This window comes from Microtus pennsylvanicus, chromosome 2, assembly GCF_037038515.1.
Source record: "Microtus pennsylvanicus isolate mMicPen1 chromosome 2, mMicPen1.hap1, whole genome shotgun sequence".
Lineage (NCBI taxonomy): Eukaryota > Metazoa > Chordata > Mammalia > Rodentia > Cricetidae > Microtus > Microtus pennsylvanicus.
In genome coordinates, this window is record NC_134580.1 from 142,485,370 (window position 1) to 142,511,832 (window position 26,463).

Consider the following 26,463-nt stretch of genomic DNA (forward strand, 5'->3'; position numbering starts at 1 on the left):
CCCTCCACCCACCACCAAGGCACCTACGATTTCATTTCTACTGAGCTTATTTCCAGCCGCTTTTCACTTTTGGACACTTGATAAATGACCAGGCTAGCCTTGAACTCCTTCTGTCCAGAGCTTGAAATCCTTCCCTGGGCCTCTAGAATAGCCAGTCAGGTTCATGCCGCCAGACGTGGCCTCATTACTCTCATGCACTGATGCATGCTAACATGCTAACACCCCTTCCTGTGATGTAGTCGCCAATGTGGGCAAACTTTAGGGACAAGGGAGAGATGGGTCACATCTGACAAATAAATGCGGGGGCTACAGAGGTAGCTCAGCAGTTAAAAATCACTCACTGGACTGGGCGCACACCTTTAATCCTAGCACCGGGGAGGCAGAGGCAGGTGGATCTCCGAGTTCAAGACCAGCCTGGTCTACAGAGCGAGTTTCAGTGCAGGCCTCAAAGCTACAGAGAAACCCTGTCTCAACATCTCCCCCCCACCCATCACTCACTGAGCAGTCATGAGGCAGAACTCATGTGTGGCACCCATTAACAAGCTGGGTGTCTCATGCATGCCTGTAACCTCAGGTCTGAGAGCGGGAAGACACAGAAGAGGATTGTTGGGGCCTCCTGCGATACAGCCCAGCAAAGACATGAGCCCCAGATTCAGGAAATACCCTACCTCAAAGGACTAGTTGACATTTGGCGTGCCCCTCTGGCCCCCTGGTGCACCTTCACAGGTGTGCATACACTCACACAAATGCTGTTTTTCAGAATATTCTCATTTTGTGTCAACAGGCCCCCCTTTTCTCCTCCTTTGTTAATATTACAGAAATCACCCTAGGGATTTTTTTTTAAAGACAGGTTCTTATATAGGCCAGGCTGGTATCAAACTTGCCATGTAGCCAAAGATGATCTTGAACCTCTAATCTGCCTGCCTCCACACCCTGAAGTCTGAAGTTACAGGCTTGGACCATCATGCCTGGAGTCACAGAACAGCTTGACCAGATATACACTGCGGTGGGACAATCTCTCTATACAACTGTGAAGATGTGTCTTGCTTAAGGCGTCTTCTGATTTTTTTTAAAATATTTATTTATTATGTATACAATATTCTGTCTTTATGTCTGCACCAGACCTCATTACAGATGGTTGTGGTTGCCAGGAATTGAATTCAGGACCTTTGGAAGAGTAGGCAATGCTCTTAACCACTGAGCCATCTCTCCAGCCCCCCTGATTTTTTTTTTTTAATAAAGAGCTAAATGGCCAATAATTAGGCAGCAGAAGGTAGGCGGGACTTCTGGGGAGAGAGGACTCTGGGAAGAATCTGAGGCGTACAAGCAGGATTAAGTCAGTGAGCGGAGGTCAGACATACGGTATGGAGGAGAGGTGACTAGCCATGTGGCAGAAAGTAGATCAACATACGCGGATTAATCTAAGTTATAAGAGTTAGTTGGGAACAAGCCTAAGCTAAGGCCAAGCTTTCATAATAAGTCTCTCTGTGTCGTTACTTGGAAGCTAGTGGTCCAAAGAAAGCCTGACAACACAACATAACGTACAATCGCCACTAAACTCTGGTGGCTGGGAAGTGCCTGTTCAAAGGACAACGTGCTCAAATGTCCTCTGGGTGGCACAGGCCGTGTGACATTTTCAGCTCTCACCTCCCCTTTGTCCAGGGACCAGTGCCACCAGTCTCAGCGGCTCCTAACCTGCTGTCCCAGAGGCCTTTGCTGTTCAGTCTTGGCTGTCTCTGCCCCTCCTCTAGCTCTGCTTACTTCCTCCTTCCCCAGCAGCCTCCACTCTGCTTCTCCAAGGCAGCTCCAGCTAGTTCCTTTTTTTTTTTTTTTTTTCGAGACAGGGTTTCTCTGTGGCTTTGGAGCCTGTCCTGGAACTAGCTCTGTAGACCAGGCTGGTCTCGAACTCACAGAGATCCTCCTGCCTCTGCCTCCCGAGTGCTGGGATTAAAGGTGTGCGCCACCACCACCCGGCTCAGCTAGTTCCATTTTAGAAGATCGCATGAAACATTGCTGTGAGCAGGGCATACTAGCACAAGCCCCTGGTCCTAGCACTTAGGAGGCAGAGAAAAGCGGATCTCCGTGAGTGCCAGCCTGGTCTACACAGCAAGCTCCAGAACATCCAGGTCTTCATAGTGAGACCCTGCTAATAAAAATCAAAATTAAAATAATAAAGCCAGGTAGTAGTGGTGGTGCACACCTTCAATTCCAGCACCCGGGAGACAGAGGCAGGAGGATCTCTGTGAGTCTGATGTCAGCTTGGTCTACAAAGAGTTCCAGGACAGCTGGGGCTGTTACACAGAGAAACCCTGCCTTTAAAAAAGCAAAAACAGGGCTGGAGAGATAGCTCAGAGGTTAAGAGCACTGACTGTTCTTCCAGAGGTCCTGAGTTCAATTCCCAGCAACCACATGGTAGCTCACAACCATCTATAATGAGACCTGGTGCCCTCGTCTGGCCTGCAGGGACACATGCAAGCAGAATGCCATATGCATAATTAATAAATAAATCTTAAAAAAAAAGAAACAACAACAAAAAGCAAAAATAAATAAGTAATAATAAAGATACTTTACTGTGTTCCTTTGCATTTACTGCCTCTTTTTCTAGGTCAGTTCCCACCATGAAGGCCCAATCCTTGCTGGTCTGGGTCCTGGCCAGAGTCAAGACACACATCGGGTGGTAATGACCCCTAAAGGAGTCTGGGACGGGCCAGCCAGCACTGCTCTAGCAAGGCCTTGGTAAAAGGTCATTGCCTTGTGCATGGTGGCACACACCTGTAGCCCCAGCACTTGTGAGGTGAGGGTAGGGGGATCAGGAATTCAAGGCCACCTTGGTTGTATAAGAAGTGTGAGGTCACCCTGAGTATATGACACATTACCTCAAAACACAAAGATTCAGGACTGGAGGGATGGCTCCACGGTTAAGAGCATTAAGAGGAACTGGTTCAGTTCAATTATCAGTAACGCAAGTTCCAGGAATCCAATGCCCTCTTGTGATCTCTGTGGGCACGAGGCACACATGTGGTACACATACACACATGCAGGCAAAACACAGAAAACATAGAAAACCAAACGTCACTGTGTCAGAGCTAAGCCCCTCTATGCAGCCATCTGGAAACATCACAAGGCAGCCAGGGTTAAGGAGACTCTTCCTTTGTTATAAATATATTATATACATCCAAAACATGACATTAAAATATTACTCCATGTTACAGAAAGGTATTAAGGCGTTCTATTATTTACATTGACAAGCAAGCACCTTTAAAAAAAAAACAAACCCAAAAATAAAAAAGCCCTAATCTTCCTTCCTCCTCTGACACACTGGCCACAAGGGACAGTGTCCCCTCCCCAAATGACCAAGCCCTTCACAAGAGCTGTGCCCCGTGAAGATGTCTTCATACTGAAGACCTCAGATGTGGGTGGAAACGTGGACAGAAGAACTGGGGGGGGTGGAGGGGGCACCCGTACGGGTGCAGGGGATTCTGGCCTCTCCCTGCCAGCTGCCCTCTGACAACTGCCCAGCTCTGCCTCCTTTGGGTGGCAGCTGTGGTGGTCTGCCCACCTAGGCCTCTGGAGTCGGTTTGCAAGGCTGAGGGAGGACCATGATGCAGGGACATTTAAATGTCCTGGGGGCTCTCTGGATCACTGGGGACAGACCAAGTGAGTCAGTTGACCCCCATACCGGTGAGGGCCACGGCAGGGGGCAGGCGTGCAGGGCAGGTATGCAGGGCGGGGCTGGCCAGCAGGATGGGGTTCCCCTTCTGCAGTCAGGCTTGGCCCTGGAGCAGCTCAATGGCCCAGGAAGGACCAAGGAAAGAAAAGACGAGGAAATGAAAACTCGGTGGCTCAAGTATTCTGTGTCACTGGGGGTGGGCTAGGGGTGCCTGGGCCCAGCCCAGGGGACTCCTCTTCACTGGAAGGGCAGCTCAAAGAGGCTGGAATTTGGCAGATGGCTTCAGTTCAGGCTGGGGAAGGTTGGCGACCAGGCAGCTGGACATGCTACTTGATCTTCTGGGCCCACTTCATGTCGTCTGCCCGCGGCTTCTCACCCGTCAGACCCTGGATGAGGTCCTCCAAGCGACGCCAGAAGCCTATCATCTCTAGGGGGTAGTTGAGCCAGCCTGCGGCAGACACAGTCAGGGGGTTATGTGAAGAGAGCCAGCTTGCCTGGGGTGGGGTCCTTAGGAGACAAGCTGAAGAAGGTGGGGCACAGGGACACCCCATAATAGGAGCTTAGGGTCCTCCCTCAACCGCTGTTTTTTTTTTTTTTTTTTTTTTTTTGGTTTTTCGAGACAGGGTTTCTCTGTGGTTTTGGAGCCTGCCCTGGAACTAGCTCTTGTAGACCAGGCTGGTCTCGAACTCACAGAGATCCGCCTGCCTCTGCCTCCCGAGTGCTGGGATTAAAGGCGTGCGCCACCACTGCCCGGCTCGCTGGTTGGGTTTTTTTTTTCTTTCAAGATAGGGTTTCTTTGTATAGCCCTGGATGATCTGGAACTCACTATGTAGACCAGGATGGCCTCAAAATCCGAGTTCCGCCTGCCTCTGTGCTGGGGTTAAAGGTGTGTGCCATTCCACCCAGCACTTGCAAAGGCAGGGCTGCTAGATCCTAAGCCCAGGGAAGTAACTAGGTCCCAAGTCAATTGTCTGCGGGCTGGGTGAGTATCTGGAGTCACCATAGCCTGAAGTAGGGAAGGGGCTCTGGTGTGCTTATGGCCCTGTCCTCAGCACCTAGAAGAGCACCTGGGACACAGCAGGTGCTCAATAAATGTGCATGCTGAGAACACGGGTTAGGCCAGGGCTACATGCCCCCACCCTCCTGACTCTGGGGATGGTACCACGCACCTGTGGTGATACAGAAGTATGTCTCGTGGGGCGCCACGTGGTGGATGCGATGGTGTTTCCGTGGCAGAATGACGTGCCAGTCCTGCAGGACGGTGACCCAGCAGGGCAGTCCCAAATACGTGTGTGACCATTTGTGGATCTGGTTGGTGAAGGTGCCAAAGATGATCAGGCAGAAGACGAAGCATTCCCAGGGGTACAGCTGCTCCAGGGTCTCTGCAGGGTAAGGGCACGGGTATGGGACCTATGCAGCTGCCCCAAGGGCCAGCCAGCTCCTGTGCCAGGTGGCACCCAGACCCCTCTCAGCCTCTAGTGTGAAGTCTTTCAGCTTTGGAGGCAGCACAGGGACTGGCTAAGAGTGTGGGCCGGTCTGATTTCTGCTGACACCGTGGGCTGCCTGAGCTTGGGGCAGGGCTCTGGGTCAGGTTCCCCGATGTAGGACCTGAGGACATCTCTTGAGGAAAGACATCTTAGCCAGGGACTCGGGGTAAGTCTGGGACAACAGTGATTGTGCCTCTTTTGGGCCCTGTGGGCTTCTAGGGTGTCCACAGCTCCTGAGTTCACTTTGGAAAGAAGCAAAGCCGAAGGCCTTCCCTTGCTGGCTTCTGGCTCGTGGGATGGGGGAGGCAGGAGGTGGGTCTCTGGAGAAGGGGCTGCTGGGAGACTGTCGGGTTGGGGCGGGGGTCCCGTGGGCAGACCCTCAAAGGGAGGTGCTAGCAGCTATCAGACAGATGCGGCCTTACCTCTCCCAATGCCCAGTACTGAGCTGGCCAGCTTTGGGATTCCTTTAGAAATGGGCATCGCTTGGCCTCAACTCCCAGTCCCTACTTTTGGCTTTTCAGTGCCAGGATTAAACCTGGCATCTGGGCATGGCAGACTAACTCTCAGCTACTAGGTTCCACCCCAGGTCTCACAGTGCAAACTTCCCTTTAATAATTCCACAGAACAAGGGGTGAGCTTGCAGCGACTCACGGGGAGTGTACCAAACGAACAGCTCCGTGGAGGTGGGAAGGAGGTCACTGGGGGGCCACATTACCAGAGAGTGCTCTGAGAAGCTGGGAATTGGGTCTTATGCTAAATGCACCCTACTAACGGAGACTACTATAAATGACACGAATGGCCCACACATGCCCTGGAGGCTCTAGGAGCCTCTGTCCCTGATACTTCCTCTGAGGAAGCCCAGCTGCAGGTCTCACCTGGGCTCTGGGTTCGGAACTTGTAGGCCATGTTCATCAGCGGCAGAAGCGTCACCAGGCAGTTGTCACCATTGGTCTCGATGAAATCATGCCTCGTGATGGCTGTGGGGTCAATGTGGTGCTCCCGGAACGGCCTGATGAAGGCCTGGGGTGGAGAGGGTATAGGTGTTGTCTCCTAGTCAGTCAAAGGCAGCTGGTGCCCTGCAGACTCCAACTCGCTGCTGGGCTCTGCTCTGCCGCCCACCCCAGAGCCTCTTAAGGACGCAGACCCTGCCCGGACCAAGGTCTGGCAGGCTGTCGAGCAAGATGGCAACACTGGTGGGGACCTTCCCCAATCCTTCTGGGCCCCTGTCCCCCCCCACACACAGTGAGGGCCTTGGAGACAACATCCTCCCTGAAGCAGGGGGAGAGGCCCCACATAAACAAAGTGGACCCCGTCAACCTGGCGCTTGAGCCCCTGCCTCTGGAAGCAGCCTTCTGTCTCTCAGACGCTGCTAAATGGAGCCTGCCTGGAGTGAGCAGACCCAGGCAAAAGCTCACCAGAGTGCATCCCTCTCCCCAGCAGCGATTGGCTGCAGGGTGGGCAGGGTGGTGCCAGAGGGACCAATGGGATCAAGTTCTGGGAGTTTGGCTGCCACTTGGGTAAAGAATTCTCTAGGCAGCCAGTAGAGGAGGCCTCAGCTCAGCAGGGGAAAGCAGAAGCCAGAGATGGGGAAAACCCCATCTGAAAAGGTGGCCGCCCTGGCTCAGCGGGGCTTTAATTTGGCACCGAAGTGAGTAAGAACCCCCCCCCCCCTTTTTTTGGCCATAACCCAGGTAGCCAGAGTGACAGCTTAAAGTCTGAACACAGGGGTTTGGAGAGATGGCTCAGTGGTTAAGAACACTGACTACTCCTTCCAGAGGACCCGGGTTCAATTCCCAGCACCCACATGGCAGCTCACAACTGTCTGTGACTCCACGCTCTGACACCCTCACATAGGTAGGTATACATGCAGGCCAAACACCAATGTACATAAAATAAGAAGAAATAAATTATTTAAAAAGTCTGAACATAGGAGAATAAGCCAGATCGTGGCTCAGGGCAGACTCCCTGACACACTCTGACCCACCCATCTGACCTGTATACTGCCACCAAGCACAGGGATCCTCAGACCAGTCTGAGAGGAAAGGGGATTAACTCACAGACACACTGCCTGGCATACGTACCTTCCCCACAATGGGCAGATCCACAGAGCCCCATGTATCGGCACCCCAATGTACCAGGCCGGACAGGAAGTCAGCAACGAGAGCTCCTGCAACTGTGGACAACAAGAGTGTGAGCCAGGGCAGGGACCTGTGGAGACATCCTGGACCCCCCATCCAAGGCCGTTCTTCCACTCACTCGGTCGCTGGCTCACTCATTCATTTATATGGGAGGGAAGCATTCGCGCTCCTTTCCAGCGGACAGAGGCTCAAGGTAACATTTCCACCCTGGTCTGCAGAGAGCAGCTGCATTTCTGTAGGAGAGGTGGGTCCTTAGCTCCACCCACGTAGCCCACACAGCAAAGCCCACTCTGTTGTGGTGAGGCTGCAGAGCTGCCTTCCTGGCCTTGTATTAGTGAGGACACCAGCTGAGCTGCCTAGAATCCCAGCACTCAGGAGGCTGAGGCAGGAGGATCCAGAGTTTGAGGCTAGCCTGGACTACATCGGCAAACAAGTGTCCGTCCCACCTCCTCGACCTAGCTTTTATCTGTAACGGATTCAATCCTTCGGGATTTTTCCTTTGTTCCCTTGTTCAATCACATCTTCACCAGCTTTCTGTTTTCCTTGAACTTGCTTTGTAGACCAGACTGGCTTCAAGCTGCCAGAGTCCTGAGACAGAAGTTGGCTACCACCTCACCCAGCCCTAAACTTTTCTTTAGTTCCTTTCACAAGAGGAAGCTTAGCTGGGTGGGGTCTTACCCTGGGTTCACTTTCTTCCATTTAACAGCAGGTTTTTCTTTAATCTGTTTAACTTTTAACTACTTGAACACAGGACTTAGCTCTATTCCACCTTCTGAGGTCCCTTTCTCCTAGCTTATCTTGTTCCTTTTGTTTCATTATAAATCCTCACTAGAGTTACCACTAATAACCTCACCACAGAGTCTATTTTGAGATTTCCTCTGCCAATGCAATTAATCCAAAACTCTTCACTTTAGCCTAAGGCAGACTTTTCGGATAATGGCAAAAGGCAGCCACATTCTTCATTAAAATGTCCCAAGAATGGTCTCTAGGCAACATACAAATATTCTTCTCTCTAAAACCTTTGAGCCAGGTCCCCCCAGTTCAAATCCTCTTCAGCATCTGTCTTCCATGCTCCTACTAGCACAGCCTATGAAGCAGCACTTAGAGCATTCCTCTGCTTTCCTAACCGAAAGTCCCAAAGTCCACATTCCTCCAAACAAAAACACAGTCTAGCCTATCACAGCAATACTCCAGTCTAGTTAAGGTTTTCTATGGCTGTGAAGAGACACCGTGACCACGGCAACTCTTCTATAGGAAAGCATTTCACTGGGGCTGGCTCACAGTCCAGAGCTTAGTCCGTTACCATCATGGTAGGAAGCAAGGTAGCATGCAGGTGCTGGACTTGGGGCTGGAGAGGTAGATGAGCCTTCTACATCTGGATCCACAGGAAGAGGAAGAGACTGCCACACTGGGCGTAGCATAGCTGAGCATTTGAGACACCAAAACCCACCCCCTAGTGACACACCTCCTCCAGCAAAGCCACACCTACTCCACAAGGCCACACCTACTAATAGAGTCACTCCTTATGGACCTATTGGGGCCATTTTTATTCAAACCACTACAAATGGTATAGATAAATTACCTCCGAGCAAGGGAACGCTGGGGGTCCTACCTCTAACACTTTGCTGTGCCTCTTGCCTCCTTTGGGCTCAGCATCCTTACTTGCTTCGTGAGAGCAACTGTGGAGTCTCTCCAGAGGCCTGTCCCAGTGTCATTTAGTCAGTGAAAGATGTAAACACTGCGGGCAGGACAAACGGGCATGGGGAACACTGGCCGCTTGTGGGTGTGGCGTGGCAGGGAGCCAGAGCACAGGCTTCTTGTCCTGGATGTGGGGATCAGAGTGCGGATGCAACAACCCCTCCCCCAGCTGTGGCTCACATCTGGTTGTAACTGCACCACTCTGCACACACTGCAGTGCAGGCCTATGTGGTTCAAGGCCTCCTCACGGGGATGCACCTCTGACCACACAGGTCCCCACGTGGACTCTGCCCTATGAGGAGTCTAAGGGGTAGGCACGAAGGCTGGCAGTCCTGCGACTACAGTCTCTGTTGCCATGGCTCAACTCTGTCAGCATCACAGGGCAGTCACAGCAATGTGTGTCAGCGCACGGGGGTGGGGGGTATGGTATCCCGCAGCAGTGTGTGTGTCAGTGCACAGGGTGGGGGGTGGGGGGTAGGGTATCCCGCAGCAGTGTGTGTGTCAGCGCACGGGGTGGGGGGTATGGTATCCTGCAGCAGTGTGTGTGTCAGCGCACGGGGGTGGGGGGTATGGTATCCCGCAGCAGTGTGTGTGTCAGTGCACGGGGTGGGGGGTATGGTATCCCGCAGCAGTGTGTGTGTCAGTGCACAGGGTGGGGGGTGGGGGGTAGGGTATCCCGCAGCAGTGTGTGTGTCAGTGCACAGGGTGGGGGGTGGGGGGTATGGTATCCCGCAGCAGTGTGTGTGTCAGCGCACGGGGTGGGGGGTAGGGTATCCTGCAGCAGTGTGTGTCAGCGCACAGGGTGGGGGGTGGGGGGTATGGTATCCCGCAGCAATGTGTGTGTCAGTGCAGGGGGTGGGGGGTGGGGGGGTATGGTATCCCGCAGCAGTGTGTGTGTCAGTGCACAGGGTGGGGGGTGGGGGGTATGGTATCCTGCAGCAGTGTGTGTGTCAGTGCACAGGGTGGGGGGTGGGGGGTATGGTATCCTGCAGCAGTGTGTGTCAGCGCACAGGGTGGGGGGTGGGGGGTATGGTATCCCGCAGCAATGTGTGTGTCAGCGCACGGGGTGGGAGTATGGTATCCCGCAGCAGTGTGTGTCAGTGCACGGGGTGGGGGGTAGGGTATCCTGCAGCAGTGTGTGTGTCAGCGCACGGGGTGGGGGGTGGGGGGTATGGTATCCCGCAGCAGTGTGTGTGTCAGCGCACGGGGGTGGGGGGTGGGGGGTATGGTATCCTGCAGCAGTGTGTGTGTCAGCGCACGGGGTGGGGGGTATGGTATCCTGCAGCAGTGTGTGTGTCAGCGCACGGGGGTGGGGGGTAGGGTATCCCGCAGCAGTGTGTGTGTCAGCGCACGGGGTGGGGGGTATGGTATCCTGCAGCAGTGTGTGTGTCAGTGCACGGGGTGGGGGGTATGGTATCCTGCAGCAGTGTGTGTGTCAGTGCACGGGGTGGGGGGTATGGTATCCCGCAGCAGTGTGTGTGTCAGCGCACGGGGGTGGGGGGTAGGGTATCCCGCAGCAGTGTGTGTGTCAGCGCACGGGGTGGGGGGTATGGTATCCCGCAGCAGTGTGTGTGTCAGTGCACGGGGTGGGGGGTAGGGTATCCTGCAGCAGTGTGTGTGTCAGTGCACGGGGTGGGGGGTATGGTATCCTGCAGCAGTGTGTGTGTCAGTGCACGGGGTGGGGGGTATGGTATCCCGCAGCAGTGTGTGTGTCAGTGCACGGGGTGGGGGGTATGGTATCCCGCAGCAGTGTGTGTGTCAGCGCACAGGGTGGGGGGTATGGTATCCTGCAGCAGTGTGTGTGTCAGTGCACGGGGTGGGGGGTATGGTATCCTGCAGCAGTGTGTGTGTCAGCGCACAGGGTGGGGGTATGGTATCCTGCAGCAGTGTGTGTGTCAGCGCACGGGGTGGGGGGTATGGTATCCCGCAGCAGTGTGTGTGTCAGTGCACGGGGTGGGGGGTATGGTATCCCGCAGCAGTGTGTGTCAGCGCATGGGGGTGGGAGTATGGTATCCCGCAGCAGTGTGTGTCAGCGCATGGGGGTGGGGGGTGGGGGGTATGGTATCCTGCAGCAATGTGTGTGTCAGCGCATGGGGGTGGGGGGTGGGGGGTATGGTATCCTGCAGCAATGTGTGTGTCAGCGCATGGGGGTGGGGGGTGGGGGGTATGGTATCCCGCAGCAGTGTGTGTGTCAGCGCACGGGGTGGGGGGTGGGGTATCCTGCAGCAGTGTGTGTCAGCGCACGGGGTGGGGGGTATGGTATCCTGCAGCAGTGTGTGTCAGCGCACAGGGTGGGGGGTATGGTATCCTGCAGCAGTGTGTGTCAGTGCACGGGGTGGGGGGTATGGTATCCTGCAGCAGTGTGTGTCAGTGCACGGGGTGGGAGTATGGTATCCTGCAGCAGTGTGTGTGTCAGCGCACGGGGTGGGAGTATGGTATCCTGCAGCAGTGTGTGTCAGCGCACGGGGTGGGAGTATGGTATCCTGCAGCAGTGTGTGTGTCAGCGCACGGGGTGGGAGTATGGTATCCTGCAGCAGTGTGTGTCAGCGCACGGGGTGGGAGTATGGTATCCTGCAGCAGTGTGTGTCAGCGCACGGGGTGGGAGTATGGTATCCTGCAGCAGTGTGTGTGTCAGCGCACGGGGTGGGGGGTGGGGGGTATGGTATCCTGCAGCAGTGTGTGTGTCAGCGCATGGGGGTGGGGCGTGGGAGTATGGTATCCTGCAGCAGTGTGTGTGTCAGCGCACGGGGTGGGAGTATGGTATCCCGCAGCAGTGTGTGTGTCAGCGCACGGGGTGGGGGGTGGGGGGTAGGGTATTCCCGCAGCAGTGTGTGTGTCAGCGCATGGGTGTGGGGGGTGGGGGGTATGGTATCCTGCAGCAGTGTGTGTGTCAGTGCACAGGGTGGGGGGTAGGGTATTCCCGCAGCAGCTTGTTTGCAAGTATTTCGGGTTTTACTTGCTTCGCTGGGATAGCTCTTCTGGAGTCATTCGTGTGTCACATGCACTGACCATTTCCCTTTTTTGCTGCTGAGTACTGTCCCCTCCTCTGGGTGAACGCCGAGCCCTTCCCTGGACTACTACTGAGCCCTAGCTGCATGCTCATTCATGGAGAAGACTGTGTGCTCAAAGAGTCCCTCATTCCTTTAGGTGAAGATGGCAGGGACATTGTGCTTTTGAGGATGACAGCTGGGTAATCACATCCAGACAGGCACTGGCCCCGGGAGTCCTACATGGCTCTCTACTTACTAGGGTGGGACCTCTGGCTGAGTACAAAGCCATCTTGCTCTGGGGATCCCACTTCCACTTCATAAGGGCTGAGAATATTGGCAGGCTGGTACACCCTCTTGGAGATTTTTAATATGGGTGCTGGGATTTGAATTCTGATCCTCACACTTGTACACAAGCACTCACTTTATCCACTGAGCCATCTATCCAGCTTCTAGACTGACACTTTCTTTTCTTTTCTTTTTCCTTTGTTTTTTGAGACAGGGTTTCTCTGTAGCTTGGAGCCTGTCCTGGAACTAGCTCTTGTAGACCAGGCTGGTCTCGAACTCACAGAGATCTGCCTGCCTCTGCTTCCCAACTGCTGGGATTAAAGGCCTGCGCCACTACTGCCCGGCCTGACACTTTTCTTCTTATATTTTTGGTTGTGAGCCTAGCCTTTAACAGCCACGCCATCCCTCTTTCTTTGTTTAAAGTTTTTCAAGACAGGATTTCTCTGTGTAGCCCTGGCTGTCCTCGAACTCACAGAGATCTGCCTGCCTCTGCCTCCTGAGAGCTGGAATTAAAGGCCTGCGCCACGCTCGACACTTTCTTTTCTTTTTTTTGAGACAGGGTCTCACTACTTGGCTAGTCTAGAACTTGTTATGTAGACCAAGCTAGGTTCAAACTCAGAAATCCTCCTCTCTCTGCCTCCCAAGTGCTGGGATTAAAATTAAGCATGACATCTCAAAAAATGACTTTTGCCCCCCTTGCCTTTCTTTTTTGTGGCTGACACTTCTGAGTTTAAACCAGGGCACACCACAGACTTCCACGTTCCCCTCCATTAATCCCTGTGGGCCAAGGCCAGGCCCCCGTGGCTAAGCTCCTTCCCCTTAACTGTCCTTGGCAGTTAATCCTCTGTGACCAGAACGTGAGGCAGCAGTGAGGAGAAAGTCAGGACAGGGTGGTCTTTGGAGGTGTCTCTCATAACCAGCTCTGTCAAGGCAATGTGCATTGTGTGGGCCTCACCTGAACTTGAGTCTGGGCTGTGAGACTGCCGACCCGAAAGGGGAAGGAGTGACATGGGAATAACCCAGAAGGTATCCCCTTGAGCAGGACAAAGTAACCTCACAGTGGCGAGCCACGCTGACCTATTCTGCCGATGCTAAAATGACCCACGAGAGCCCTGCGTCACTCTGAGTCACCCTAGGTCACTCTGAATCAGCCAAGATCGTTGGTACAGAGTCAGGGGAAGGCAGGCCTCTTGCCCAGCATGTTCAAAGGCCGAGTTCCAAGTTCCACCCAGCTAAAAGTAAAGCAAGAGGCTAGGTATAGTGGTACACCTCTGGAACCCTAGCATGCAGGAGGCTCAGGCTGGAGGACCAGGAGTTCGAATCCAGCCTGGGCTACACAGTGACTTCAAAGCCAGGCTGGGTTACGGCTAAGAAACTACCACAGCACAGTGGTCCTAAATTAGGGCTGTGACAAGAAACCAGACTTTGGTATCCTTAGATGGGACCCTAGGACAGGAAAGGGACACTGGCTAAGAAACTAAAGGCACACGATCACGGGTAGAGTATAGGGACAAAGCAGGCCCCCTGGGCGCTAATGGGCACAAGTGCTTCCTTCTACCATATTCCTGCAAATCTAACTGACTGCCGGGCTGTAGCTCAGCTGGCAGCCTATTTATCTCACACGCAAGAAGCCCTGGATTCCCACGGGTTGATCCCAATGCCATAGAAGCAGTCACCAATTAATGCCAGAATTCTGAAGGGAAAGCAGGGAGACAGGGCTACGTGACCCTGTCTCAAAAGCAAAGAAAACCATCTAGTAAAATAGGATACTCTCCCTTCATGTCCAGTGATAGGAGCCATCACACCTGACCTGCCAGAAGATGACAGGGGCTGAAGCTGGCAGGGATGGACTGTCCAAGGTCACCCGTGGAGGGGGCAAGAGGCCCACACTTAACCTCACAACCAGGTCTGGGAAATGGGAGTCACACAGGACTCATGTCCCTTACCCAAGCTAGCCAAACAGGTGCAAGGTGCAGAGCGCTGGGCTCCGCCACAAGCTCACGGTAGCCTGAGCCTTCCTTCCTGTGTGAGCTGTGTTTTCATCTGTCGGATGAGGGGATACGCTCTGGACTGGTGTCAGGAACCATCCGGGTAAGAGTATCCCTTCCCACCCTGTGAGGGAGGAAATAGCTCTCAATTCCTGGGGCCCGGTGGCTATTTCTAGGACACCCACTCCAGGCCACTCAGTTGCCCATGAGGCTCCTTTAATGGGGGCAGGGTGGCAAACACAGGCATACAGAAGTCTCTTTGTTCCCACCCTGGTGGTGGCTGGCGGCTCGCTCGCCCAGGGAGCAGCTTTGGCCTGGTCACCACCCTTCCCTGGAGACACTGGGAAGGGCACACGGATGGCTTTATCCAGCGACAGCGTGAAGGCTGGGTGGATGTGAGACCCACAGACTAGGCAGACAGACCCTGAACGTCTACATCACCTAGGCTCAGTTAAATCCAGAAGGCTCAGCAGCGTGACCTCCTGACCTCAGTGCTGATGTGTGCCCTTCTCCACCACGGCAGCTCCCAGCATGCTGTGCTCTCCCCAGGGAAATGGCAGCTCATCCTTCAGTCACCTCCCACTGTCCTTGTCACAGCCACCAGTGTCCCTCTGCTGGTGCACTGCCGCCTCTGGTGGTGGCCTTCTCCGCGCCAGCCGCCTCTCAGTTCTCCCACGCCCCTCGCTCTACCCTGCGCCCACTCCCACTCTCCAGCCAAGGTCTCCCCCAGGCTACTCTTGTTTCTCCTCTGCCACCCGCTCATGTCTTAGGCTGAACCTAGAATTCATCCCTGACCTCACCACTCACTGCACAGCAGCCTGACTGTGCATATAACTCAACTGCACAACTCCTTTGAGTTTGGGAAACTCATCGCTATCTGCTTCTTGGCTCCCAGCATCAGAAATCCTCTCCCCATGGGAAATTTACCGGCAACTTCCCATAGCACTCAAGACAAACCCACCATCCAGAGCATGGCTCCCAAGGTCCTGCACCACCAGGCCATCCATCTACCTCAGTGACCTGTCACCGGGCCTCTTTGGTTCACACAGGCCTCAGGACCCTTGCGCTTGCTGTTCTACCTCAGACACAGGCGTCCTCTTGCCTCTCCTTCCCTCAGGCTATAGTAGCAACCATGACCTTACCTTGTCAGCTCTCAGGCACTGCACCGCAGAAGGCCGGCTTCACCAACTAAGCCTTTCAGTTTGAGTTCTGATTCCCAGGGTTGCCTGGGGCATTGGGAACCACTGAAGAGACAGGAACAAGCTGGCACAGTGCCCTCGGCGGCTACCCGCGTGTTAATAGACAAATCAGGGCGGCTATTTAAATCGATTGAGGATTGTGCAAACACCACTATCAGGGGATTACTCACCCTTATCAGACCCAGAAGCCAGTGCAATAGGAGAACTGGCCACATTAGGTGTGAAGATGGGGCCAGGAGTTGTGGAACCCAGGTCCCAAGCACGGAAAGGGAGGCTGCGACCTGCCTGACAATACACAGCCAGGTCTACTACATACAGGGTGTCCACCCACCCTCACTCAGGGTGTGGCTAGAGTCTAGGTGAGGGCCAGCGGGCAGAGGCCAATGCTGGAATCCTCTTAACAATATTACTACTAGGAATGGTGGCAACAGTTACCAGGGGAGTGGCCAACTCGGGTGCTCACAGAATATCTCCTGTCAACCCGAGCAGTGGCCGAGGTAGCCTTGGTCAGTGGTTTAGCAAGCAATGTCACCTCCTGACCTCTTCCCAGGCAGTAGCCCTCTCAGCACAGCTGAATCCTCCTGGCTTCCCTACAATCCCAGGAGGCCACAGTGTCACAGCCTCAAAGTTCATGACAACTGCAGTAGTCAGCCCAGCCAAGGTTGTAGTCACCCAACTCCGGGGTTAGGGGACTCCTGCAGGTGGGGCCTGAGCGCCCCAGCACAGAGAGGGCTAAGCTCTGCCCCAGACTGAGTGACGGCTTGATTAGCGGGCCTGTACACTACTGGCTAAGGAAACCAGAATGCTTACAGTGAGATTATAGAATCAAAACCACAAGGAGGGCCAGGAAGTACCAAGGGTACCATGGTCCCTTGGCCAGCCCCAGAGTTCAGCAAAGGAAGAGGACACACACTGAGCCAGAGGGCAGAAGACTGGAAAGGAAGGACACTGAGTCAGCTGCAACCAGGAATGTAGTTGGACGCTGCAGCCATGCGGACATCAGCGGAAGGACATTACAGATCTTTGCAGGCCCTCCTCTGAGCCTCCAGTTTCTCATCAAGAGGGAGAATGTCAGCCCCTACACCTGGCCAGGGGAACACCTGGCACTTCTAGCACACAGTGCCTCGTTCCACACTCACTGAATTCTGGGCACCTGTCCCGTACCAGACCTTGTGCCCGAGGTCGGGGATGCAGCAGTGGATGAAGAAGAAAACACACTCTGATTCCTGAGCAGGGTCTCACTGTGTAACCCTGGCTGGCCTGGATCTCCAGAGCTCTTCCCCAGCCTACCAGATATTGGGATTAAAGGCCTGCACCACTGCACTCAATCAGGGCTGTTTTTGAGGGGCCACCACGGAGGGCCTAAGCATGTGGCCTCTCAGTAGACCTTGGGGGTTAAATGTATGGGGTCCAGAGAAGGGCTCCAGGCACAGCGAGCAGCTTGTACAAACAAGAGTCCTGAGGTAACTGGGGACAGTGGGGGAGGGGGATGTTGAGAGTGTATGGCCGGGGTGGCTGGACAATACAGGTGGGGAATGTTGAGGCTGGGGCTGTGAAATGGAAGGGCCATCATGGCCTCTCAGAAGAGCAGGTGGAGACTCCCATAGCGGGTCCTTGATACAAGGCCACCCTGAGCACTTGGTGCATACACACACACACACACACACACACATATCACACACGTGCGCGCGCGCAAAGGCCCCTGGCACTCACCAACACCCAGGATGACAAGGGGCGTGTGCTCCCAGCGGGCCAGCAGCAGGAGGTGAACCAAGTTGTGGGCGATGAGGCTGAAGCAGAGGATCACAGAGCACCACTCCTGGAGACGCTTGCCTGTGGGGAGAGGAAGGACCAAGGGAGGTGACGGAGCACACTGTGCCAAACACTCCCACCCACCCATTTCACAGACAGCACCACTGCGGTCCAAAAAAAAGGGCTTTTGCAAAAGCAGGACACTGTGCACAGGGTCCATGCCAGTTCTTTGTAGACAGGACCGGGTTTTCTGGAAACCCCTGCAGGAACGTGAACGATCTTGCATTTTAACTGAAGTTTCCCGGCACCATCTGTTTCCGGGTCAGTGACTATCTGAAGGTAGAGGCCATGGCCAGCCTCTGATCCCTCAATCCACGGATGCTCAGAGCCCATCCAGCTTCCATGAAGCAAGACACAGGTCATCAGCCTCAGGGTCAAAGAAGAATAGGGGGACGGGTCAGAGAATGCTTGTTGGGGACATCAGGCCCCAGGGTTCCAGGGTTGGCACCTGGATGGCGGCAGCCAGGCAGAAGCGTGACCCTTCCCACCTGAGAAGGCTGCAGAAGGTGACGGAGGATCTGGGTGTGAACTTTAAATGCAATCACAGTTCAGAGACTCACAAGTTTAGACAAGCTTTTCGTTCCTTGGGGCTTTGGTGGAGATGTCAAAACTCGGGACAGCACCGAAGTACCCATGGCCTGGGGATGAGCCAGGCTTGCCCCATTCATGGCCACTGTGATGCCCAGGGGCCGCAGAGAGCAATGTCCTGATGATGGGGTTCATTAAGAGGAGAGGCCGGGGAGCTTGCCACCAAGTATGGTCACCTGAGATCGGGCACACGTGACAGGAGTGAACTGACCCCTGGAAGTCATCCGCTGACCACCACAGCATGTACTACACGGCACACAATAAATAAGAAGGAAATATGTGCAAAAGTTTGCATTTTATCTTATTTTCAGTTTTTCGAGACAGGGTTTCTCTGTGTAGTCCTGGCTGTCCTGGACCTTGCTCTGTAGACCAGGCTGGCCTTGAACTCACAAAGATCAGCCTGACTCTGCCTCTTGAGTGCTGGGATTTCAGGTGTGTGCTACTACCTACTGATGTATAAAAGTTCTTTAAAAGAGAAGAAGACATGAGAGATAGAAGCGTCGCTCAGGAGCCGAGCTCTAGGATGTCTGAGGCCCTAGGCTCATGTTTGGCATCACACAAAAACATAAAGAGGAGCTGGCAAGAAGGCTCAGTAGGTAAAGGCACTTGCTGCCAAGCCCGATGACCTAAATTCAATCCCTGGTACCCACACAATGACGGGGAGAACCAACTCCACAAGCTGTCCTCTGACCTTCATAACACACTCACTGTGGCACACATGCTCGTACACACTAAGTAAATGTAAGACAACCTGGAAAGAAGAAAGGCTCCACGGCACCGAGACCGCCTCTCCACGCACTCCCTCAGATAAACCACACTATTTTCTTTTGACAAAGGAGTAAAAACACCATTGAGTGGTAAGCCTTCAGCCTGTTTCCCAGGCAGCTGGTCCCAGAGGCTGGAGAGGAGACCCTCATGCTGACAGTGTGATCACTGTTGGTGCTTTTACCATCAGTGCTTAGCACTGACCAAGCAATTACCAGGATCCAGAAACCCACCCTGAAGCAAACGTGTGAAGAAAAAGATGGAAGGGCAGGGAAGTTGGGGAGGCAGCCCAAGGCCACTCAGCATGCCAGCCCCTGCCCTGTGTTCTTCTCTTATTCTCTACCACACCACTGTCCTGATGAAGACTCCTGTACGGGGTTAATGAAGGTCCAAGCCGGGTGTGCTGCCCCTCCCCCTCTGCCTCTGTAGACCAGTCTAGAAATCTCTATACTTTGCCTCCCCTTGCTCTGTGATCCTGACATTCCCCACACACCTCCCCCCCAGCCCCCAGGGCTACCTGAATGTGAACTCAGGCTACCTCAAGTTCCCTCACCAGGGCCCCAGCACTCAGTTGGTGTTCAATAAATGCTTGTTGAACAAGCAAAGTCTAATCGCAAACCGTAGACCATGTCTTCAAGTCTGACGCTTAACACTACACAGGCAAAGATTAGGCTCCATCTGTGTCCACGCAGCAGCTGGCTACTTCTGACTGCTGGAGCCAGAGCTTAAATTAAAGCAGCTGCCCCCAGAAAAGGCTGACATTGGGGGAGGGGAACTCAAGGGTCACATGCCCTTTGCCCACATACAGAAGAGGACACCAAGGACAAGGAAGGGCAAGATCCCCAGAAATCACAGGAACAGACCCAGGCCTGGGGCTTCCAGTCCTTCTCAACTATGCTATTTCTGAGCCCTGCGTAGAGCCGTGGCCTGCCTTCCTCTTCCGGTTCCTGCTTGTGGGTAGGGCCCAGGGCAGGAAGCCCAGGGGTGGGGGAACAGGACACAGGAGGAGACAAGGGGCAGGTGACTCTCCCTGCCAACCTGCTTGGTTTCCTGTAAAGATTGAGGAATGAAAACTGGGCAGCGTCACAGTCAAGGATTAGACTAAAACAATGACGATAATGACGACACTGTCCGATGCCCACGGGCAGAGGATGGGCAGCGTCACAGTCAAGGATTAGACTAAAACAATGACGATAATGACGACACTGTCTGATGCCCACGGACGGAGGATGGGCAGCGTCATGGACATCAAGGATTAGACTAAAACAATGACGATAATAACGACATTGTCCGATGCCCACGGACGGAGGATAGGCAGCGTCATGGACATCAAGGATTAGACTAAAACAATGACGATAATAACGACATTGTCCGATGCCCATGGGCAGAGGATGGGCAGCGTCATGGACATCAAGGATTAGACTAAAACAATGACGATAATGACACTGTCCGATGCCCATGGGCAGAGGATGGGCAGCGTCATGGACATCAAGGATTAGACTAAAACAATGACAATAACGACACTGTCCGATGCCCACGGGCAGAGGATGGGCAGCGTCATGGACATCAAGGATTAGACTAAAACAATGACGATAATGACACTGTCCGATGCCCACGGACGGAGGATGGGCAGCGTCATGGACATCAAGGATTAGACTAAAACAATGACGATAACGACACTGTCCGATGCCCACGGACGGAGGATGGGCAGCGTCATGAACATCAAGGATTAGACTAAAACAATGACGATAATTCCGATGGGTTGGTGCCCACTGATGGGAACCATGTGTGGCTGCAATCAGGATCCTCTGGCCAGGTTTTCTCTTATTTTTGAAAAACGTGATTTAAACTTAAAACCACATATATCCTAGCTCTTGTCATCCCTGAGAACACGGGGTTGTCACTCCAGTTATGGGTTCCAGGTCCCCCAGTTGCTTTCAGAGCTGTCTGGCTAGCCTCTGTGGAACCCTAAGTGAGACCCAGCCAAGGAAACTGAGGTACACAGTTGGATGTGGGCCTGGAAAACTGTTAGGTCTGGGCTGTCCCAGCTCCTGAGCTGGCTTAGTTCTCACCCTGTTGGACAGAATGGTCCTGAAATCTGAGTACTTCCCCTTAACTTATCTCCCTTTGGACCTTGGTTTGGCTGCAGACAGACCTCGGTTCTGATCTACAAAAGCAGGTATGACATGTCAACAAACTATGGGTACCTCACGCCATCCCTGTGCAAGCCAGGACAGTCCTCCCAGTGCCAGGGAGGCCAAATAATTGTCTAAAGCCATAGCCTAGGTCATCAGTCCAGCAGGCCCATAAAATAGCCAATTTTACCAATAGGCTAAGGAGTTGAGGGGACCCTAGGGGGGCTTTACACAGGACTCAGGTGTTCCAACCTCCACCGAAAGTCTGTTCCTGGCCTAGAGTGGTACGGTCAGAGAATCTTGGCCAAGACGCAACAGTGACTGCCCACTGGCCTGGGTGCCCGCCTGCTGACTTGCGTGCCTATATGAGGTAGGGATGAAGCCTGGGAGAAGAGGAGGGCACACCTACTTCACAGGGCAAGCTTAGCACCCCTGCCCCTTCCTGCTCCAAACAACCTACACTTCCGCTGGCCTCTGATTATCAGGAGATCCTGTGCACCACTAGGAGCAGACAAGAAGGACAGAGAGGACAGGACCAGACACAGGGGACAAATGGGATGAGAAAGCAGAATCCAGGGACATAGAAAGATAAGACCCAGAGGGAGACAGACAGACTGAGCGGGGACAGAGAGAGCTCGGCCCAGCGCAGTGGGACCAGGCCTGGCCGATGTCGCAGAGGCCCCAAGCCTTGATGCTATGGCTTCAGGCAGGCCCATTTTGGACTGAAGCCAGGTCCAACTGCAGGACCACAGGACAGGCCACTATCTTGGGGTCCTAAGCACTTCCATGGCAAAGGGCACTCACAACTGTCCAAGCTGGTTGACAGTTGGATCCCACACCCTTCAGGCCCTGCCATTCTCCCAGCTGGAGCACTTGTGAAGTAGCACACATGGCAGGTTGCAGCAGGCACCTGAGAGCTGCCACCTTGGCCAAGCAGGTGGGAGGGAGGCTCCACCAAGCTCACCAGGCTCCTTTCAACCTCTGACTTTTGGCTCACTGCTGGGAAATCCAAAGCGAGCGTGGAGCTCTGCACAAGCCTTTAGCGGCTGCAACACAGCATGGGATTAAAGCCCACGCGCTGAGCCCTCAAGGCGCCGTGGTGACTACTGCCTAACTCCTGACCACTCCCTTCTACCCCATCCACCCTGGTCATACTGCTCAGGGGATCCCCACACACACTAGGCCAGGTGCCTGCCACCAACACCCCAAACAGGATCTACTACTGTCCTGGAATTAACTTCTGCAGCCAGGGAGAAAACCAGGAAACAAGAGACGCAGCCACTTCATCTCTGTCCTGGTGCCGGGGTAGCTCACACGGGGCAGGCAGCGCTACCATCCTGTGCTAAGTCTCTCCACAGACTCGGACAAAGTGGTCCTGGGGTGCCATAGGTTCCCCAAAAGCCAGATGCCAAAGAGGCACGGCCTACCCTTGCCAGCCCTTCTACTGTAGTGGGAGCAGTCTAACCCCAGACAGGACTGGGGTTCAGGACATGAGAGCATGTGGGGAAAACGCCTGCACAAGCCAGTCTCCAATAAATGCCATCTTTGTGAACTGACCACTCCCAGCGACAAAAGATGACAAACCACCTTCAGCCCCAGGAATCTCAAGAACTCAGTTCTGGGACCCAGGCACACTCCCACCTCAGGCCTCTGCGCTGTTCTTTGGACCTCACACACGCTCAATGTCCTTTCCCTCCTGCCTTTCCCCGCTTCGGCCGTCCTTTCAGCGAGGTCTGTTATGGGCTGAGTACTACCCTGTCCCTAATGTGATCCCTGCTGCTTCTGCTTCACAGCACTTGGGACCCCATTCCCCTTATGAGGGGAATGGGGTCCCCATCCAAAATGCCAACCCAAGTCTTGCCTGCTGCTGTGCCTTCAGGGCTGAGAACAGAGACCCGGACAAACATATCAGCAGGTGCTCAAGCCACATCAAGCCTGCTCTCTCATTTTACAGGTCGGGTCCAAAGGGGTCAAGGCACCTCTCTAAGGCCACGGGGCTCAGTGGACTGAGACAGACAGGGAGACTTTCGGGAGGAACTTGGAGGAACCAGTTTGACCAGTCTTTCCCTTTCTCTAGGTCTGGGGAGAAAGCCTTGACTGAGGGTTTGGGGCCCCCAGACGCTGTCTGAAGCCTGGATCTCTGTATAAAGCTATTCTTCTGAGAGCAGTAGCCAGGGAATGATCCAGAATCAAGAAGGAAGAGTGAGAGGTGACCCCAGGAAAAAGCAAGAGGAAACAATTGGGGCCAGTAGGAAGTAGGCTGTGGGGACAGTCTAGCCCTAGGCACTATGAATCCTTCAGGCTAGAGGCCTGGGGACCAGCAAGACAAGGCTTGCTCCAAGCTCAGAGAAGGGCAAAGGGCCAGGTGAATCATAAGGACCGCCTATTGTACACAAGGCTTAGTGCCACAGAGAGGGTGTCATTACAGTGGGTAACACAGAAAGAAGAGAAATTTCACCTGTGCCTGTGTGAGAAGGGAACCAAGGCTGTGAGCGCCACCAGATGCCCTCAAGGAGAGCAGGTCCCTGGCTGTTTGGGTATGGGTCAAGGACCCACCCAAGACAAGCGACTGAAACTCAAGGCTGGGACAGCTCTTAGGGACCTAGGACCCAAAGAGGAAAAGCAAATGGCCCTACTTATAGCTGAAAAAGCATCAAACCCGTGCAGACCAGGGCAGGAAGCCAACAGAGTAAATAGTTTCAGCCCCACCCAGGTCAGAACGTCGGACAACAAGGACAACAAAGCCGACTCCTGGAGACACCTTGGCAGAGGGGCCTCAGGCTGTCATCTGACTCTGGAGTGCACAGGCATTTCCCCAACCCCTGGAGACACCCAGCCAGGCGGTGAAATTCCTGAGGCTCCCTGGGAGCTGGAGAAAGGGATGGAGCCAGAGCTTGTTAGGGTAAGAGCAGGGGTAGGAGAAAAGAAACCGGAGTGGGAGCCTGGCCTGAGGACGGCTGGGGAACAGGGGTATCCCACAAAGTCCAGAGGGGCTAGTGTGTGGGTGGGGGAGAGGACAGAGCCAGATGCAGAGTCAATAGGGTCTCAGTCACTGCCCCAAATCTTCCAGAAAGATGTGAGGGCTGACAGTCTCATTGGGAGTGGGAAGGGAAAAGTTCACTGCAGCCACTGAAGCAGGGACCGTGATAGGGATTGGGGGAAAGAGCTCCTGGCATACTCTGCAAAGATCCAAATTGGGGGGCCTCGGGGCTGGACTGGAGGGCTGATAATCCCAGACTGGGGGGCGGGTCAGTTTGCAACCCAGGACCCCAGCTAAAACGCACAAGGTGCAGAGTACCAGCGTGGAGGGAGGAGCGGAGGGGGACTTAGGAAGTCGTGTGAGTTTAGGTGGCTAAGGGCAGGGCCTGTGGATGAGGAGCTGTCTGAAGCTAGGCTGCCTGAGTACCGGAAGCCTTGGAACCGGTCCTGGGGACACAACTCAAGTCAGGGTGGGGTTCCTAACCTGCCCAAGGTGCCCTGAGGCTATGACTCCGAATGTGCCGAGGCAATGAGGCTGTTCCTCGACCTAGGGGTGTTTCTGCAGCTCAAATGCCTCACGGCTGTGGGTAAGAAGGGGTCTGGATGGGGTCCCTAGACCTGGAGGTGCTCTTTGCTAGTTGGAAGCCCCGGAGTTCCGCTCAGAAGGTGGAAGCTGGGGTTGGGATGGGGGCAGGGTTCGGATGGCGTGGGGTTCGGATCCAAGGGAGTCCAAATGGGCTGGAGTTCGCATCTCCGGAATTCGGGTGGGCTGGGGTTCGGATCCGGGGGGGCTCGAACGCGTTAGGATTCAGGTCACTGTGAGGCTTGAATAGGCTGAGGTTCTAATCCGTGGGCTCCGGATGGATTTGGGTTCGAATTCGAGGCTTCAAATGAGCTGGAATTCGGATCCGATGGGATGGGGTCTGGACGTTCGGACCGCCTGGGGTTCGATCCTGGGCGGGCCCCACGCCGAGCACCCATCAGCCCGCAGGCCCGCTGCCCGTCCTACCTGGAGAGTAGAGCGCCGCCAGCTCCCGGGCACCGGCGTGCTGTGCACCCCAGCGCCGGCCCTCCGCCGACTCGTCCTCATCCAGCTCCGGCTGCCGGCCCGGCGCGTCCTCGGCGCCCGCCATGGCCCGTCGCCCGGCCCGCCCGCTGCGCTCTGCTTGCGGCGGCGGCGGCCGCGGAACCGCGGCGAGATCACGCCGCCCAATGACCGGCCGGCACTGGGCGCGGCGGCCGGGGCGGGGCCTCGGCGGGGCCGCGCGTCACAGCCAATCGGGACCCGCGCCCTCGGCGCGCCGGGCCAATCGCAGGTTTCCTGCCCGCAGCCAACCGCGGCGCCCGGGGGCGGGGTCGCAGCTGGACGCAGCTGGGCACGGAAAGGGGGACGGGTGTGCGCGTCCCCGCTGCGCCCCGTGGGCTCGAGTGCTGCGCCAGAGCCAGAGAGTAGGCGCCCGTGCAGTGGTCCGCGACTTGACTTCTGCGCGCGCCGCGAAGCGCCTGATGTGTGCACGGCAGCCGCGGTTCGCGCATTCGCCGGGAAGCTGCTCAGCTCGGCAGCACACCCGTTGCACGCACGAGGTTTCATTTCATTACCCGGGAGTAGTGAAATGGCCATCCTGAGTTACATCGCAAGACCCAGTCGCAAAACGTAACTGGTGATACTGCCTGCTGAAAAGCCCCTCATGACCGCTTGCTGGCGTGCCCCCTCCTCTGGTCACTGTGACATCACCCTCACGCTTGTCAGCGCTTGTCATGGGTTATGTCTCCCTCCCAGGAAGAGCCCCGTGAGGGCTCTGCCTGGGCCAACAGCTGGCAGATGTTAGAAGCTAAAACGGGTTGAATGAATTTGGACTTAGCAGAATGTCCTGTCTTTAGCACATCCGCATTGAGACTGCAGGCCTATGACTTACGTAAAAGTCTTTAGGATGGTAACAGCCTCTGCTCAGGGGGCTGTAGTACTGAAGTGCCTGGAATGGGCAGAGGGTGCTTGAGATCTGAAGGATCTTTCCAAGGTTCCGTCTTCATTCTGAGTCTTAAGCCTCCCCAGGCTATCACCCCCCAACACAACACACACACACACACACACACACACACACACACACACACACACACTCCTTCCCTGGGTGGTCTCTGTTCCCAGACAGTTCCCAGTTTCTTCCTAGTCTCCTTCATATGCCTCCTCCCTCAATGGAAGAGCCACTTGTGGATGTCCAGGACAGGCTGCAGCCCAGGTTCCTGCCGCTTCCGATGAAGCTGGTGGCCTGGCACCTTGTATTAGCTGCACAATTAGATTTGGGGTGTCAGGTGTTTTTGCTGAGTTGCTTAAGTAGGTGCTGGGTCTCAGACCCTCCAAAACTGCACGTGTCCCAGTGCCTATTAGCAAATAGGCTGAGGTTTCAGATTATCGCTGATGTCAGGAGAGCCCTGTGGCCAGCACCTGTGTCTGATAGACGGACAAAGCCTGAACTAACTGTGCTCACCGTTCTTTCAACTCAGGAAGCCCCTACCTGGCCCTACACAGTCTCTGTTATTTGCTGGAAACAGCCTGACTGGAGGAAGTCCTGTCCTGTAGGTGTGTGTGTGTGTGTGTGTGTGTGTGTGTTTGGGTGCACACATGGGAGTGTGTATATCACTGTACCATGGTGCCCATGTGGAGGTGAGAGGGTGACATTTGGGAGTAGGCTTGAGCCTTCAACCATCTGAGTCCTGGGGACTGAACTCAG

General features: G+C 54.8%; 1 protein-coding gene across 1 annotated transcript; it reads right to left on the minus strand.

The window, feature by feature from the left end:
• Window positions 1-3,134: 3,134 nt before the first annotated feature.
• Peds1 (plasmanylethanolamine desaturase 1) lies at window positions 3,135-24,944 on the minus strand. The gene is made up of 6 exons (XM_075963140.1): window positions 24,744-24,944; window positions 17,169-17,288; window positions 7,239-7,330; window positions 6,033-6,177; window positions 4,840-5,052; window positions 3,135-4,118 (listed from the first exon to the last, which is right to left on the minus strand). Exons 1-6 carry the CDS (start codon window positions 24,865-24,867, stop codon window positions 3,997-3,999), a joined length of 816 nt encoding a protein of 271 aa, XP_075819255.1. The 5' UTR covers window positions 24,868-24,944; the 3' UTR covers window positions 3,135-3,996.
• Window positions 24,945-26,463: the final 1,519 nt, after the last annotated feature.

What these genes read in the sequence shown, in the direction of transcription:
- Peds1 (XM_075963140.1), bottom strand. Translation starts at nt 24,867, where the DNA reads ATGGCGGGCGCCGAGGACGCGCCGGGCCGGCAGCCGGAGCTGGATGAG. An exon ending in ATCTGCCCATTGTGGGGAAG is followed by an intron (nt 6,178 to 7,238) that starts GTACGTATGCCA and finishes TCTCCACCCCAG; the next exon opens with GCCTTCATCAGGCCGTTCCG. An exon ending in ATACTTCTGTATCACCACAG is followed by an intron (nt 4,119 to 4,839) that starts GTGCGTGGTACC and finishes TGTCTGCCGCAG; the next exon opens with GCTGGCTCAACTACCCCCTA.